At 36.6% G+C, this 16,869-nt stretch overlaps 2 protein-coding genes across 2 annotated transcripts in view; one reads left to right on the top strand and one right to left on the bottom strand.

Moving 5' to 3' along the window:
- Positions 1–6,710, top strand: part of LOC131166208 (U-box domain-containing protein 44-like) — a 62,849-nt gene extending 56,139 nt beyond the window's left edge. The window contains exon 5 of the mRNA XM_058124554.1: positions 5,160–6,710. Coding sequence (XP_057980537.1) covers positions 5,160–6,155 — 996 coding nt within the window. The 3' untranslated portion in view covers positions 6,156–6,710. The remainder of the gene's footprint in view (positions 1–5,159) is intronic.
- Positions 6,711–9,080: 2,370 nt separating this feature from the next.
- Positions 9,081–9,608, bottom strand: LOC131166710 (uncharacterized mitochondrial protein AtMg00810-like). The gene has a single exon (XM_058125286.1). The coding sequence runs from the start codon at positions 9,606–9,608 to the stop codon at positions 9,081–9,083; it is 528 nt and encodes a 175-aa protein (XP_057981269.1).
- Between the last annotated feature and the right edge of the window lie 7,261 nt (positions 9,609–16,869).

Below are 16,869 nucleotides of genomic sequence, written 5' to 3'. Positions count from 1 at the left end.
TGCATTACAATAGAAAACAAATGTCTCCTTTTTCTTCTTATTTGCTCTTCTGACTTTATGAAATATGTTGGACATTATTGTTCTTTAAGTCCCTGGCTTCCATTTTTCAGTACCTTATGTTCGTGCTGAAATGTGAACCTGTTCAAGCACTAAATGCGCGCATAAGATACTTGTGCTTTGTCAGCATCAAAACAGGGATCAGATTCAAAAAGTCAACACCATCTACTGAATGCATCTGCTAGTTTATTTTGCGAACCAACCTTATGTCTCAATGAGAAAGTGTACTCCTGCAAGAATGCCACCCATTTAGCATGCCTCTCACTTGGCTTCTTTGGGAATTAAGATTTCTCAAGGCCTCATGATCATAATTAGAATAAATTCCTTTTGAATGAGGTAATGCTACCAGAATTTCAATGCTTGAACAGTAGCATAAAACTCCAAGTCATAAGTATAGTAGTTGTGTCAAGTTTTGTTGAATTTCTTGCTGAAATAAGCCACTTGTCTTCCTTCTTGACTCAAGACAGCCCAACGCCAATCTTTGATGCATCACAATGAACTTCAAAGAGCTTATCAATGTTTGGTAAGGCGAAAATTGGTGCTTGGATCATCTTCTTTATCTCCTCAAAGCTCCCTTCAATCTCCAGAGTCCAACTGAACTTCCCACCTTTGAGAAACCTTGTAATGGGAGCGACTGTAGTCTGTAGTGCTGAAATTCCTTAATCTTAAGTAAAATGTGGCCAAAGCATGAAAACATCTAATCTTCATAATTGTTCTTGGAGTAGGTAGGTTGGTTATAGCTTCAATCTTCGATGGATCAACTACTATTCCCTTTGTCGGGACAATGAAACCTAGGAATTCCCACCCGTCCACCCTGAAACTGCACTTCTTTATGTTGCATAAAGTTGATTTTGCCTCAAGAGTTGTAGGATAGCCCTCAAATGATTACTGCGACTTTGCTTGTCCCTCCTGTATACCAAAATATCATCAAAATAAATGATAAAAAAAATAAAAATTCCCAATGAAAGGTCTTAGCACTTGATTCATAAATCTCATCAAGGTACTAGGTGCATTGGACAACCTGAAGGGCATGTCAGTCACTCATAGAGCCATTCCTTGGGTTTGAAGGCTGTTTTCCACTCAACTTGGTGTCTGATACTGATTTGGTGATAACAACTCTTAAAGTTGATATTTGAATGAACCTGAGATCCAGCTAGTATCAAGCATATAATCCAATCTTGGAATAGGAAACCTGTATTGAATGGTTATCTTGTTCATAGCCCTGCTGTCCACCCACATTCCATCCTTCTTAGGAGTGAGTAAAGCTAGTGCGGAATAAGTACTTAGGCTCTCTTGAATGAATCCCTTTCTAGGAAGCTTTTTAACTTGCTTTTGAAGCTTTTCATGCTCCTTTGGGCTCATAAGGTAGTGTGGCAAATTAGGTAATGCAGCCGTCAGAAAAAAGATTAGATGTATATCCCTCATGGGAGGAAGTCCATTAAGTAACTCATCCAGCATCGCATATTTGAACTTATCAAGAATCTCCTTGACATCATTTGGGAAGTCCAATTGCAGCTTTCCTTCCTTTCGAAAAGGATGTAAACAAGCACCCTTTCTTAACTTTCTTCAGCAAAATCTGTTTTATTTAAGAGAGTAAGTGAATGACCATTTCCTTGCCTCTTAATGTCATCATTTGTCATCAGTTCACAAGCTTCCATTGTTTGCAAAAAAATTATATTGTACCTCATATCATACCGCCCAAGAAGAATATGACATGCATCCATGTAGCCACATCATAAACATATTCTTTAAAAGAACTGATTGAGAAATTAACAAGGCACCTTGAAGAGAAAATTACCTTGTTCCCTTTGTTGGAACACAGAATCTGATATGGCTGTGGATATCTTTCAGTTTTCGATCCCATCTTGTTCACCTTCTCAAACCAGATTCTTGCTGTTCCTGCTATGAACTATCAAGTTGCGAGCTTTCCACCAACTGTATAGCTAGTTCAAAAGATACATTCTTATGTAGCCAGTTGTCACTGCAGACAGGAGGAGAAGTAATGACCATCGAGTGACTAAAGCCTTGCCAAGAACATCACCCCTCAATCCCTTCTTCTGCCACATCATTTTCAGCTTCTAGTTGCTGCTCTTGGTCCTCAAGAAGTGCAAAATTCTCCTCACGACCAGCCTCTTGATCCTCAACAAGATCAACTCTGCCTTCACCCCTCTTTGGACACTCGTTGAACTTGTGCCTGAGCTCATAGCAGCTGTAGCATTTCCCCTGGTTATTAACATCTATTGGGTTTTTTTTACCATTACTGTTACTTTTTGGTTGGTTAGTGCCATCACCTACCTTTAATAGTTGATGCACCTGTGCTGCAATCAGTTCCAAGCTTATTAGCCATGTTTTGGCCAAGTTTGGCTCAACTTTTAGTGCAAGCGGATAGGCATCACTCACATTATAAAGTTGTTGCAAACTTACTTGGTCTATTATTTGAGACCATTCATGTAGCAATTAACCCTTTGAAATTCTGTTTCATAAAACTGTGCCTCAAAAAGCCTATGAAACTCATGAGTATACTCTTTGATGGACTTCTCACACTGCCTCAAGTTTTGAACCCTTTGGTACAAGGTTTGCTCATAATCTTGGGGTAGGAATTGAGCCCTCGGCATCTTTTTCATCCTGTCATACTTTTTGATTTTCCCTTTCCCTCTGTTCTTGCAATCATTTTAATCATGTTTCCAACAATAGAAGCAACTCCCCTAATCTTTGCTCCCACAAGCTTCACTTTCCTCATTTCCAATATATCTTTCCACCTAATGCTATCAACCCAGTCAAAATATTCTGTCTTCAATATCACCATTGAATTCTGAAATATGAACCTGTACACCGCACTTGGAAATTTTGTAGAGCATGTACAATGCAATCTTTCATCTTCGAGGCCTTTCATTTTGCCATGCAGGCTTTCATTTTTAGAGCACCTTTCATCACTAGAGCTGTCAATTTCAGCATTAGATTGCTAATTGATTTCATTCTTGATCCTCTAACATGATCTAGTTCATTATCGCTGTCATTTCGGTAGTCTCAACTTGTGTAGCAAGCTGAGTAAGTTGTCTTACTTGCACCTGCAGCTCTCCAAACATCTCAATCGTCACATATATGCCTTTATGGCTGCTATTTTCTCTTTCACCCCTTGCAGCCATGAACCCACAAATAAGTGTATGAATAAAAGCAAATAAACACTGAGATTTTAGAATAGAATTTTAACAACCTTCTTTGACTCCAACAACAGCTAAATCCTAAAAATAATAGAAATATCACTGTGCTGAATTCCAGAAAATATGTAATTTCTAGGCACAACAGCAACTTTATTTTCAGATGAGTACCCAATACAAGATGATGATTCACATAGAATTAAGAAAACAATCAAGAAACATCAAGCCTATGGCTAAATCAACTTCTATTTTTAAGTTACAGGTGTAAACACCTCAAAACCACACTAATATGAAAAGTTTCTGGAGCAGTAATGGCGGCTTTCTATTAGTCTCTCGCGCCTTTAGTAGCAATGGAGAGACTGGCAGGCTCTGCCTGGTTGAATCCTCAAAAACCAAGCCTCCAAATTTCACATCCCTGGCTGGTTTGGAGCTACTTTGCTCTGGTGAAAAATCCTCTCAAAGACTAGCCAAAACTTTCTGGTAAAGAGGCTGAAAGCTCTTACTTGTACCAACCCCAAGGCTTCCAAGAGAAGCCAACTCTGATTTTGCATGTAACCCCTTCTAAAACCCAATTATCTTCTTAAAGCTCCAAAAAAAGTAACTCCAATCAAGAAGTAATTATAAAATGGTGTAAAGAAAGCTGAACAAGAGGGATGAGGTAGATAATGATCTCGGTTGAAACTGGTGCTTTTTTCTTTTTCGCTGGGGGAGGGGGGGGGGGGGGAGCCATCCCTATCCCAGACAAAAAGGCTGGGCCCTTCTTGGCCAGTCCTATCCTATTGCTATTTTGCACTAAACATGGGCTAAAGGTAGCCTATCCTAGCCTAGCTGCCAAACCAAACACACCCTTAGGTTTGGGTTCAAAACTCTAAGCTTATTTAGGCCTAGATTGGCCCAGTTGCATATTTAAAAAGATTTGTAGTGAATCTCTTAAACCTGGTAGATCTAGATAATATATAATTTATGAAGTGGGATATGGCACCCCAAACTAATCCAAAACTAGGCTTGGTTTTGTGGTTTTTTTTTTCCTCCCTTTTTCACTGTGGGGGTGGAGGGGGGAGCTCAAATGTAAAGTGCAGGCAAGAACACCAAGCTGACAGGGCAAGGTCAAGGCCGTTGGTAGTGTGGCATACAAATGCCTTAGACCGAGCTAGGCAAACTGCCAAGATAAATTCCTGAGTCAGCTGTCCTAGCACCTATTGCTTTGATGCTTGCCTGTGAAGCAACATTTGTCAAGGGCATAATGCATGAACTTATGAATATGGCTTGTTGAAACAGAACTGGCCACATTTTGAATGTGCACTGATAATTTCGAATGCTTGTACATTCCATTTTTTGGGTGTTTACTTCAAATACTCTGTTATATGCATGCATATGCAGTTAAACAATATGCTACGATTATTCAAGACTTTTTTTCTACTTCTTTAATCCTAGCATTTGAAAATTTTAAACTGCCAATGATGTTTTGTTTTGTGACTGAAACAATTGTCCGCATGAATCTGCAAGACCCTCAGGACTGCAAGAAAAAATGGCTTGGTGTTATTTCATTTTTGACAAGCACTCTGCCAACTTTTTCTTCATTAGGAATCTTCTCAATCTCTACTTTCCTGTTCAATTTCCGTCTGTATGTTAGCCTAGGCTAGGAAATGAAATAAGGGTGGCTTCTTTTCCTTAAAATCTTCACACTCTGGAGATAGGGTAATAATGTTCCCTATAGTTGATTTAAGAACTTCCTTTTGGTAATGTGTTATAGTTGACTTAAAAAACTTCCTCTTTTCTATGTACTGTACTTAAAGAATCTTTTGGCTTATGATTACTTCCTCCCTTCCAGACTCGGAAATGTTCTCCTGAATATTGTTACTTCTGTGAAAAGTAAATTGTCATCTCTTATTGGATATGAACATAACGATACTGATTGCTAATCATGTCTAATTATGCTTTCAGTGCTCAGCTGTCCAGGTATTGGTTCAGTTGTGTGAGCTTAATAACCTAGAGGTACGGTCAAATGCTGTGAAACTATTCTGTTGCCTGGTAGAAGATGGGGCTGAAAGTGAGATTTTGGAGCATGTGGGACAGAATTGCATCGAGACCTTAGTCAAGATTATCAGATCTTCTAGTGATGAGGAAGAGATAGCTTGTGCAATGGGTATTATTTCTAACCTTCCAGAGGACCTCCGGATCACTAAGTGGCTTTGGGATTCTGATGCGCTTCCTGTCATTTCCACTTTTTTTCTTGATGGTAGGCAGAACAGTCCTCATAAAAATCAGCTAATAGAAAATGCTGTAGGTTGCATGTCTCATTTCACTGTTCCAACAAACCAGGAATCACAAAAGAGAGTGGCTGAAATTGGCACTATACCTGTATTGGTACAGCAACTCGAGTTGGGAACCACCTTGACAAAACGGCATGCAGCCGTTTCTCTTGCTCAGTTTTCAAAGAGTTCACTCAGGTTGAGCAGGCCAATGCCAAGGCGTGGGGGTTTGTGGTGTTTCTCGGCTCCACCCGAGGCTCGCTGCCCAGTCCATGAAGGAATCTGTACAATTGAATCATCATTTTGCCTTGTGGAGGCCGATGCAGTGAAACCCCTCGTGAGGGTTCTTCAGGATCCTGATTCTGCAGCATGTGAGGCTTCGTTAGATGCTTTATTGACCTTAATTGAAGGCGAAAGGCTGCAAAGTGGCTGTAAGGTGCTCGCAGAAGCAGATGCCATACCACCAATCATAAGGTTACTGGGCTCTCCCTCACAGAGATTGCTGGAGAAGGTTCTTGATGCTTTAGAGAGGATTTTCCGGCTGATTGAGTTCAAACAGAAGTATGGAGCCTTAGCTCAGATGCCTTTAGTGGACATAACCCAGCGAGGAAACAGTATAATGAAATCGTTGGCGGCGAGGATACTTGCTCATTTAAATGTGCTTCACGAGCAGTCCTCATATTTCTAGAGGAATTTGTTGGGGTTTTGGGTCCCCAAGTTGAATGAATTGGAGCTTCTCAGTCTGAGCAGTTGATGATCATGCACCAAAGCCATTATGATGCATTAACCTCGAAAGAAAGATTTGAGCGGATGCAGGAGAGTTCAGACCAAGCTTTGGTCTTCCACATTTGCAATGCAGAACAGGAAGCAACTCTTCTTGGCTGTGGATGCACATATTATAAGGTTATGTGTACCTTGCTTTGTTTTGAAAGAAGGTTATGCCTCTGTGATGCGCAGTACCACATTGGAGCAAGTCATTCAAAAGAATATATTGGCTGTTTTCTGCGATAGGAAATTATTTATTTCTCATGTGTTCAATTGTTACACGTGTTGATTTCCTGTATAGTTGAGAGTATGATTGGGTTTGGTGGAGGAGAAGGAGAAATGGGTTTCAGCCACCACTTACGAAGTGGTTAAATTTAGGTTAAATTTTGAATTAGATTTTAAATTCTTTGTTATTGTAATTTGATTCTCCTGTAAATGTTCTCCTGCGAACTCCAACGTGAATTTGTGATTGAAGACATTATTTTTTTTTAATATATATATATATATTAAATAGGTTTAGCCCTCATTTGGGGCACTTAAAAGTGCTTATAGCACTTTTCACTTAAAAAAATATTTTTTTTAAAAAAAAAAGGAAAAAAAAGTGGCGTTTGATTTGTATTACAACAAACACTTATTATTAAAAAGTATTTTTTTTTAACTACTATTTTTAAGAATAATTTAAGATAATTTTTTGGCCACTTGTAAGTGGCTCCTTTCATAGAATTTTGTAAATATAAAAAAATTTAGTAACTATTTTATAATTTAAAAAATAGTCATGTATTATTTTATTATGTATTAAAATATATCAATTATTCAAAAAACATATTAAATTCTGGAATGAAGAAAAAGAATCATCTATTAAATTTAAATAAATATTAAAGATAAAAAATATTAATTTAATTAATAATATTATTTTAATAAAATTTAATATGATAATTATGTGTTATAAATCTAAATTAAGAACAAGATTATTTTTAATTAAAAATAATAATATGTTATTTTCACATAATAAAATATTTAAATATTAATTAGAAGTAAGAGTCAACAAAATTATTAATTAAAAATTAATCATATATTATTTTATTATGCATTAAAATATATTAATTATTAATAAAATATAATTAAATTCTAAAATGAACAAAAAAACTATCTATACATTTAAATTAGTATTAAATAAACTAAAAAATATTAATTTATTTATTAATATTATTTTTAATATAAATTAGTGTGATAATCATGTGTTATAAATATACCTTAATAACCATATTATTGTTAATTAATAAATAATAATATAAAAAGGGGCAACCCAGTGCATAAAACTTTTAAATATGTAAGGTTTGTGGAAGGGGTAGACTGCGACGGGTGTATAGTACGTAGTCTTACCTTATGTTTTTGCAAGAGGTTGTTTACACGACTCGAACTCATGACTTCCAAGTACATGACAATCCCCATCTAATAAAATAATAATATAATATAATATTATTTTAGTTAATAGAAAATATTTAAATTTTAATCATAAAATTAATTTAATTATCATTTATATTTTTAAATATAAAAATATTAATGTTTTTATTTGAAATATATTTAAAAATTCATATTAGTTATTATAATTCAATTTTGGATTGAACAAGAAATATTTATTAATTTAAATTAACATTAAATAAATTAAAATTTTAAATTTAATTTGTAATATTATTTTTACCGTAATTTAATATGATAATAATATGTTATAAATATACATGAATAAAAACACTATTATTAATTAAAAATGATATTATATTATTTTTTAATAGAAAATATTTAAATTCAAATTTAAATTATTAAAATAATTATTGATGAAACTGTTAATTAAAAAATATTAATATTTATAATTTAAAATATGTTTAAAAATAATCATGTAGTCTATAATAAAAGTACATATCCAAATAGCACTTATTTTAAATACAACCAAATACCATTTATAATTTTTAACATTTTTCTAGTTCAATACTTATTAAATTCAACACTTTTTCTGAACAAATTTTTCTGTGTTCCAAATGATCCCTTACATGTTAAAATCTTCTCACTCCTCGGAAGGTGGCTTACCTACCATCCCATTCTTCTTACTTCTCCTAAAATTTGAATCCTAGGCTTTCAATATGGAGTTTTTGTGAAAAATTAAAGGAAGAAGAATATATATATATATATATATATATATATATATATATAAAACTCTATTCAAAATTATATTTTTTACAGCAATTTACAATCCCTATTTATACTTGTAATTGGGGAACAATGGAATAAATACAAAATGAATCTTAAATTAATTTCCACGCTCTTTTCTATAATAAGGAGATTTGCTGACTTTACTTAAATGAAAATATCACGTAATTGGGGCCTCATGTTTGCTCCTTGATTTGTGGTCTTCCTCAACACTCCCTCTCAAGTTGGCGTGGATATTTATAACACCCAACTTGCTGAGTAGGTAGTTAAATTGTGCAACTCCAAGAGCTTTGGTAAACAAATCAGTGGGTTGTTAGCTTGTGTGCATATGGATTGTTTGAATGATCCCATTTTGGAGTTTTTCTCGAACTATATGACAATTTATCTTGATATGCTTGGTTCGTTCATGAAACACTGGATTTGAGGCTATATCTATAGCAACTTTGTTATCACGGTATAGTCTGACTGGTTGAGAATATGTCACTGCAAGATCTGAGAGTAAAGATTTTAACCAAGTGATCTCACAGCATGTAGAGGCCATAGATCTATACTTTGCCTCAGCTAAGGAGAGAGAGATTGTTGTTTGCTTCTTGGTCTTCGAGGAAATGAGTGATTTTCGTAGCAGGATGCAATACCCGGTGACTTAATGTCTGGTGTCCCTACAGCGTGCCCAATCTGCATCACAGTATGCATGGAGTTGAATTTCACTAAAAGCCGACAAGAAAAGCCCTTGGCTTGGAGATTTCTTAATGTACCGCAAGACTTTGTGTCCTGCATCCAAGTGTGGTATATGTGGCTTGTCCATAAACTGACTTACTACATGTATTGAATAGGCTAAGTTTGGTCTTGTGATAGCCAAATAAATCAGTCTTCCAACAAGTTGTCTGTATGATGAAGGATCTGTAATGAGTTCACCTTCACTCTCGCTGAGTGCAAGGTTTTGTTCCATGGGAAAGTTGCTAGGCTTAGCTCCAAGGAAGCCAGCATCTTCCAGTATCTCAAGGGCATACTTCCTCTGGGACAAAAATATTCCCTTGGCTGAACAAGCCACTTCAATTCCCAAGAAATACTTGAGAATTCCTAGATCTTTGAGCTTGAAGTAGTCACTTAGAAACTTCTTGACCGCATTGATCTGCTCCAAACTGTTTCCTGCAACAATAATATCATCCATATATACTAAAATGACAATGAAATTGTTCTTGTGGGATCGTACGAAAAGTGAGTAATCTGCCTTGGACTGTGAATATCTTGCATCAATAAGGGTGGATGAGAGCTTAGCATACCATTGCCTCGAGGCTTATTTAAGGCCATAGAGAGACTTAATGAGCTTGCATACTTTAGTCTCCCCCTTTCATCCGAATCCTAGTGGAAGCTGCATGTATACTTCTTCTTTTAGATCTCCATAGAGGAAAGCTTTGTTGACATCAAGCTGATGAAGATGTCAGTTATGCATGGAAGCAAGTGCCAGAACGGTGCGAACGGTGGTTATCTTGGCGACTGGAGCAAATGTCTCGGTGTAGTCAATGCCTTCTTGTTGACTGTAACCCTTGGCAACGAGGTGAGCCTTGTATCATTCGATGGATTCATCTGGATTGTATTTGATCTTATAGACCCATTTACATCCAATAGGCTTCTTACTTGGAAGGAGAGGAGTGAGGATCCAGGTATTGTTGAGCTCGAGAGCATCAATCTCAACACGCATAGCAGTACGCTAGTTTGGATCGGTCATGGCTTGCAAGAAAGATTGTGGTTCTTTGGCAAGAGAGATAGCTGTGGAGAAGGCATGGTGAATAGGAGTTAAGCGGGAATAAGAAAGGTAATCAGTGAGAGGATAAAGAATACCTGATGAACGGCCAGCGTAGAGTTAGATGATTGAGGGGGGCGTCAAGATGGTAGAACCTGTTCCACATGAAAATCCTTCAAATAGGTTGATGGCTTAGTGGGATGACTAGATCGTCGAGGCACTGGAGAAGGAGATGTTGATGGTGATGGTGAAGGAATAGAAGGCATGTCATCTAGAATATGGTCAAGGGAAAATACAGGAGAAGGTAGGACAGGTTCTGTAGGTTTAGGTTTAGAAGAGGCAAAAGGAAAAATATCTTCATGAAAAATGACATCTTGGGAAACAAAGACTTTGTGTGTGCTAAGATTATAGAGCCTCTTTTTGACCATACGAGTAACCAAGGAAGACACATTAGATGGCTCGTGGGTCGAATTTGGCTGGGTTTTGAGAGTGAGTAGAAGCAAAACACAAGCATCCAAATACTTTTAGGTGAGTATATGTGGGTTTGACACCATGCAATTTTTCATTAGGAGATAAACCACCCAAAATAGGAGAAGGTGTGCGGTTAATGAGATAGGTAGCAATAAGAATAGCATCCCCCCAGAAGTGTGTAGGCATATGTTCTTAAAAGAGTAAGGAGCGGGCAACATTGAGGAGATGACGATGTTTGCGTTCAACCACTCCATTTTGTTGAGGAGTGGAGACACAACTGGTTTGGTGGACAATACCCTTGGGTGCATAAAATGTGGGCATGTGAAAGTTTGGCCCATTATCCCTTCGTATGATTTTGATGGTGGTAGAGAATTGGTTTTCAACGAGATGAATGAAAGATTGCAAGAGAGAATGGGTGTCAGATTTGTGGTGCATTAAATAAACCCAAGTACTACGGGTAAAATCGTCGATAATAGTGAGAAAATAACGTGCACCAATAATAGAAGGGGTGCGATAAGCCCCCCCAAATGTCAACATGTAGTAATTCAAAAGGTTTATGGGAAGAAATAGAACTAGTTGGAAATAAAGCACGAGTCTGTTTAGCCAATGGGCAAATTAAACACAATTGCAAATCATAATTAAAAATTTCTGGTTCTTTATTGGAAAGAAAAGAAAAATTTTTATTGGACAAATGTCCTAAATGTTGATGCCAAATATGAGAAGTTGAAGTGGAGGTGGTCCCTTGACAACAAGCTTTTCTGGTGTTTGCAAAGTGGTAGAGGCCGTCCCGCTTGGTTCCTATCCTAATCATCTTTATCGAGCACAGGTCCTGAATAAAACAAAAATTAGAAGAAAATATAATGAGACAATGGTGTATTTTTCATAACTTACGAACGGAAATTATGTTGAAATGAAAGGTCGGGACGCAAAGAACATTATTTAAGGTGAGAGTAGGAGAGAATTGAATTGATCCAATATGAGTAACGATGGCATGGGAGCCATCCGGTAATTGAACTGTTCGACCATGGACTGGAAAAGATTGGGTCAGAATAGTGGGTGTGTAAACCATATGGTCCGTTGCACCACTGTCAAGAATCCATAGATGATCACTATTGGGCGTACCTGCCAATGAAGAGTCATGGATTGCAGAGGGGTGGAATTGTTGAGAATAGCCAAGAGTTGTTGGCATTGCTTTGGGGTAAAAAGAAAACTGCTGGTAGTAGAGGAAACTTGATTGGTGCTATGCTTGGAACCTGTGCGAGGCTTAGAGTTACGAGATCTCGGAGGGAAGCCATGGATGCGATAACAGCGATCAATAGTGTGCCCGTCTTTCCCATAATGACTACATTTGAGGGACCTTTTAGGTGGACCTGGTCAGCTGTCTTTCCGTGGTGGATAGTTGGAGGTGGCCAAAGCAATGCCTTCAATGGATGGTGGAGTCGAGATGTTGCGGTGGCGTTCTTCTTGCATGACCAGTGTAACGCCCCGACCCTCTAAGTGAGTTTGGAGTGCTACTAACCCATGCACTTACCTAGTAACCAACATTCTAATATTATTTATGCAGTGAAAAACATCATTATAATCTTCCAACAAATATAATACCAGAGTTTTCTACTTTTATCTACACACTATGACCATGCATCCACCTATATTCACATATATACATATTTCCAAAACATAACCTACACTTCCAGTATTCACAACCATCCATTTCTAAAAAAACTTAGAACATAAAACATAAAACATTAAATATATACATCCCAAAATATCATCAAAATTATACCCTTTTCTTTCTATAACCCAAAAATGCTATATCCAACTCGAGCTCTCTAAGCTTGAACTCGTGGAGGTCCTGAAAAAGATAAATTTGTATTCGGGTGAGACACATCTCAGTAAGAGAAGAAACAAAATATAAAACAATGTGTGGCCAACATGAGGTTTGTATATTACATATTATTCATCATTAGCAAATCATTAACATAATTTTTGAAATCATTTTCTCATCCTATTCAAACACATGCAAGGTATTTTACCCACGAGATTACCTAAGGATAGGGGTGATTATCCACCCATACAAGTAGCACCCCTCTACTCTGATATATTAGGCAACCCAGAGGTCACAACAGAAGCACACAAGGGCACTCACCTTACTCAGTAAGCCCTTAAGTGATAGATTAATCTCGTACTCACATAGTTCATACAAAAGTTTACTGGCGAAGGCTCCCAAGAATAAGGAAATCTACCCGCCTTAACACGTTATACAACCTAATGCTACACCTGATACAACCAGGCCACTCGCATTTCTTAGCAAGCCTCGGGCGAAGAGTTTGCCTCGCCCAAACGTAACATGTTGTACTAGTATAAATACTGATAATACCATAATACATTATTCAGTCTGTCATTATTCGATAATTCACATTTGTTCATGTTCTCAGCTTTGTCATTTCGTAGCGTTTCACTTTACGTGACTTTTTTCCATTTTATATTGTTCACATTTCATATTTCATTTTTGTTTCATTCATTTCCATTTTCATTTCATTTCATAACATACCTAGCATGTTTCAGCTGTTTTACCTAACATCTTTTAGCTGTTTTACCCAGCATCTTTCAACTGTTTTACCCAACATCTTTCAGCTATTTTACCTAATATTTTTAGATGTTTTACCCAGCATTTTTCAACTATTTTACCCAGCGTCTTTCCACTGTTTTACATGGTTGCATTAACACTCACATGCAACATATTTCATATAACATTTTCATATTAAGTTCATTTCCTGTATATCCTGCATCTCATATATATAACATATTTTTGTACAGAATTTCTATTTAGTCATGCCACACTATTTAGCAGTAAAATTCATATATATTTTCTATAAAATAAGCCAACCTACATTTAACATTTTTATGTTGAGAATATACCTTTCACTTCTTACATAATTATCCTAAAAATATCTTTCACTTTTATCAGTTTAATTTCACATATATGTATCTAATAAATAGTCTTAAGCTCAGAAAACATAATTTAAATGGTTGGCATTTTAAACTCATACCCAAACATATACACGTATATATAACACAATTTATTTTCCATTAAATTCATAAAAATTTTGATTTAATATATATTTTTCCCCTTACCTGATTTTTTGAACTACGCCAACAGGGACCCTAAAAAGATATTTGTGGCACTCACTTGAGTCCTGAATAAAAAATCCTAATTTCATTAAATCAACCCTAAATAAAATACTATTTTAATATTTTCCTAGGCTCATAAATTCCAAATAAAAAATTATACCCTCAAATATAACCAATTTACTTAATTCCTCAAATCTTTTTCTCACTTTAGAGTGGGACCTAGGAAATCCATATTGAAAATTCACTATGGTCAAAATGATGACAATCGCGACTAGGACCCCGTGGTGGTGTCCGATCGTCGATTCAGATGAAGATCTAAGGAGAAATTGAGAAAATAGGAAAAAAGTTACCTTACCCCAGGAATGGTGCCTACGCCGCTCCCTCGACAAATCTGCTCTGGTAGAAATGTCGATGGCGAAGTTACGAATCCAATACCTTCCGTTTTACAATCGACCAAATAATGGCTAAGAAATTGAGGTAAGAGAGGAGAGAGACGGAGGAGTGAGAACGGAGAAAAAGTCAAGCGGGGGCGGCCTTCTCTCTGAAATCTTATCTCCTAAAGGATAACCTTTTAGAAGATTACATATATATATAATATTATATTAATTAATTATATTATTTAATTAATAAAAATAAATAAATTATTATTATTATTATTATTATTATTATTATTATTATTATTATTATTATGGGATCACTACATTCTCCCGTCCTAAAAAAAATTTCGTCATCGAAATTTGTTACCTAATCATTCATTTCCATAATTCTATGATTTAGTATACCTCATACCATTAAATAAACACATCACTAAATACACTTTTGTATCATTTATAATTAAATAAAATCATTGTTATCTTAAACATAAATTCATACTTGCCCCCTTGGCTTTATCTGCCTCATCCAGGACCATCGTATAAACACGTGCTGGTCCACCTCTGCCTAGTGGTATCTGCTGTTTCCCTCAGTCCTGGATCTATGCAGGTACTACAAGTAATGATTCCCGATAATTCTCTTAACATGCCACTGTCTACCACACCTGAAACAGGTAGGAGCCTGAAACCAGCATTCTCCACTATGCCTCTTGTTACATGTGTGACATACGGGGTAAAACTGATTACCTTGATAACTAGGATAACCCCGTCCTCCTATATCCTGTCTCGAGTTCACTATATCTTTCCCTTTCTTTTCCAATCCTTGACCGACCTCAGCCTAAAAACTGGATGGTGCAGGCCTCTTTTTCTGCTCCGAAGGCTCTGTACTATTCTGGATGCTCTTTTCCAGCACCGAAACTTTATCAACTAAATCTAAAAAATTCTGGACCTGGAATCCCACCACCAACTGGTAAATTCTGCGTCTTAGGCCTTTTTCAAATTTCCTGGCCTTCCTTACCTCGTTCGGAATCAAGAACGGAGCAAAATGCGATAATTCAACAAACTTGGTGCATATTCTTCGACTGTCATATTCCTCTAGGTCAGGTTGGTGAACTCTTCAATCTATTCCTATCTGAAAGATGAAGGAAAATACCTATCGAAGAACAGCTTCTTAAATCTCTCCTAGGTTAGAGCTATCTTTACCAATCTTTGTTCCTCTAGTAGCTTCACAGAAAGCCACCAGCATTTTGCATCATCAGTCATCTTAAATACGGCATAACGGACCTTCTACTCGTCCGTGCAGCCAAGTACCTCCAATATCTCTTCTATTTGCTGGACCCAGTTCTCTGCAGCCACCAGATCAGGTCCTCGCTCAAAAGTAGGAGGGTTCAACCTCATAAACTCCTTGATGCTACTGCCCTTATCTGCAGCAGTTTTGTTCTCTAGGATCCTTCCTCATTTCTACCTTGACCTGTCGGGCTATACCCCTCAACATCACAGAGGTATTAATTTCCTCTTCATTGGAAGTCTCCGAATCATCCCTTCCTTCTGCCTCTACGTCCTCATCTCGAGGATCCATCTTGAAAATAGGGCAAGAAAGAGATAAGAATTCTATATGATAACCCCTACAACACAATTATATAATTTAAATCCAATATACATCCAAGTTCTCCATATAAGGACCAGTCTTACAGTTCAGAAACAAAATCATCTAAGGTTTACCGTGACTTTTATGAGGCCGTCGACTACTTTAGAAAAATAACAAGAAATCGTCGACGTATTTCCGCCTTTAAACCAAAAAACAAAATCCTATACTCAACACCCAACCTAACCTACCCATCTAGTATCCTTATCCTAACTATTTCCTATACTTTGGTATAAATTATCTTTAACCTAATACTCTAACATTTCCATATCCAGACAATGTGAAATTAATCACACTTCCGGCTGGACATGACTCTAGTACCATCTGTAACGCCTCGACCCTCTAAGTGGGCCCTGAGTGTTACTAATCCTTTCATTTACTTGGTAACCGACATTCTAATATTATTTATGTAGTGGAAAATAACAATATAATCTTCCAACAAATATAATACCAGAGTTTTCCACTTTTATCTACACACCATAATAAACCATACATTCACTTGTATTCACATATATACATATCTCCAAAACATAACCTACACTTCTAGTATTCACAACCATCCATTTCTTAGAAGAAATAAAACATAAAATATATACATCCCAAAATATCATCAAAATTATACCTTTTTTCTTTCTATAACCCAAAAATGCTATATCCAACTTGAGCTCTCTAAGCTCGATCTCGTGGAGGTCCTAAAAAGGATAAATTTGTATTCGAGTGAGACACATCTCAATAAGGGAAGAAACAATATATTAAAACAGCGTGTGGCTAACATGAGGCTTGTATATTACATATTATTCATCATTAGCAAAAATTAACATAATTTCTAAAATCATTTTCTAATCCTATTCAAATACATGCAAGGTATTTTACCTACGAGATTACCTAAGGATAGGGGTGATTACCCACCCATACAAGTAGCACCCCTCTACTCTAATACATTAGGCAACCGAAAGGTCACAACAGAAGTATACCAAGGCACTCACCTTACTCAGTAAGCTCTCCAGTGATAGATTAATTTCGTACTCACACAATGCATGCAAAAGTTTACCGACAAAGGCTCCTAAGA

Source organism: Malania oleifera, chromosome 10, assembly GCF_029873635.1.
Source record: "Malania oleifera isolate guangnan ecotype guangnan chromosome 10, ASM2987363v1, whole genome shotgun sequence".
Classification (NCBI taxonomy): domain Eukaryota; kingdom Viridiplantae; phylum Streptophyta; class Magnoliopsida; order Santalales; family Ximeniaceae; genus Malania; species Malania oleifera.
This window is presented reverse-complemented; position numbering and strand designations above follow the sequence as displayed.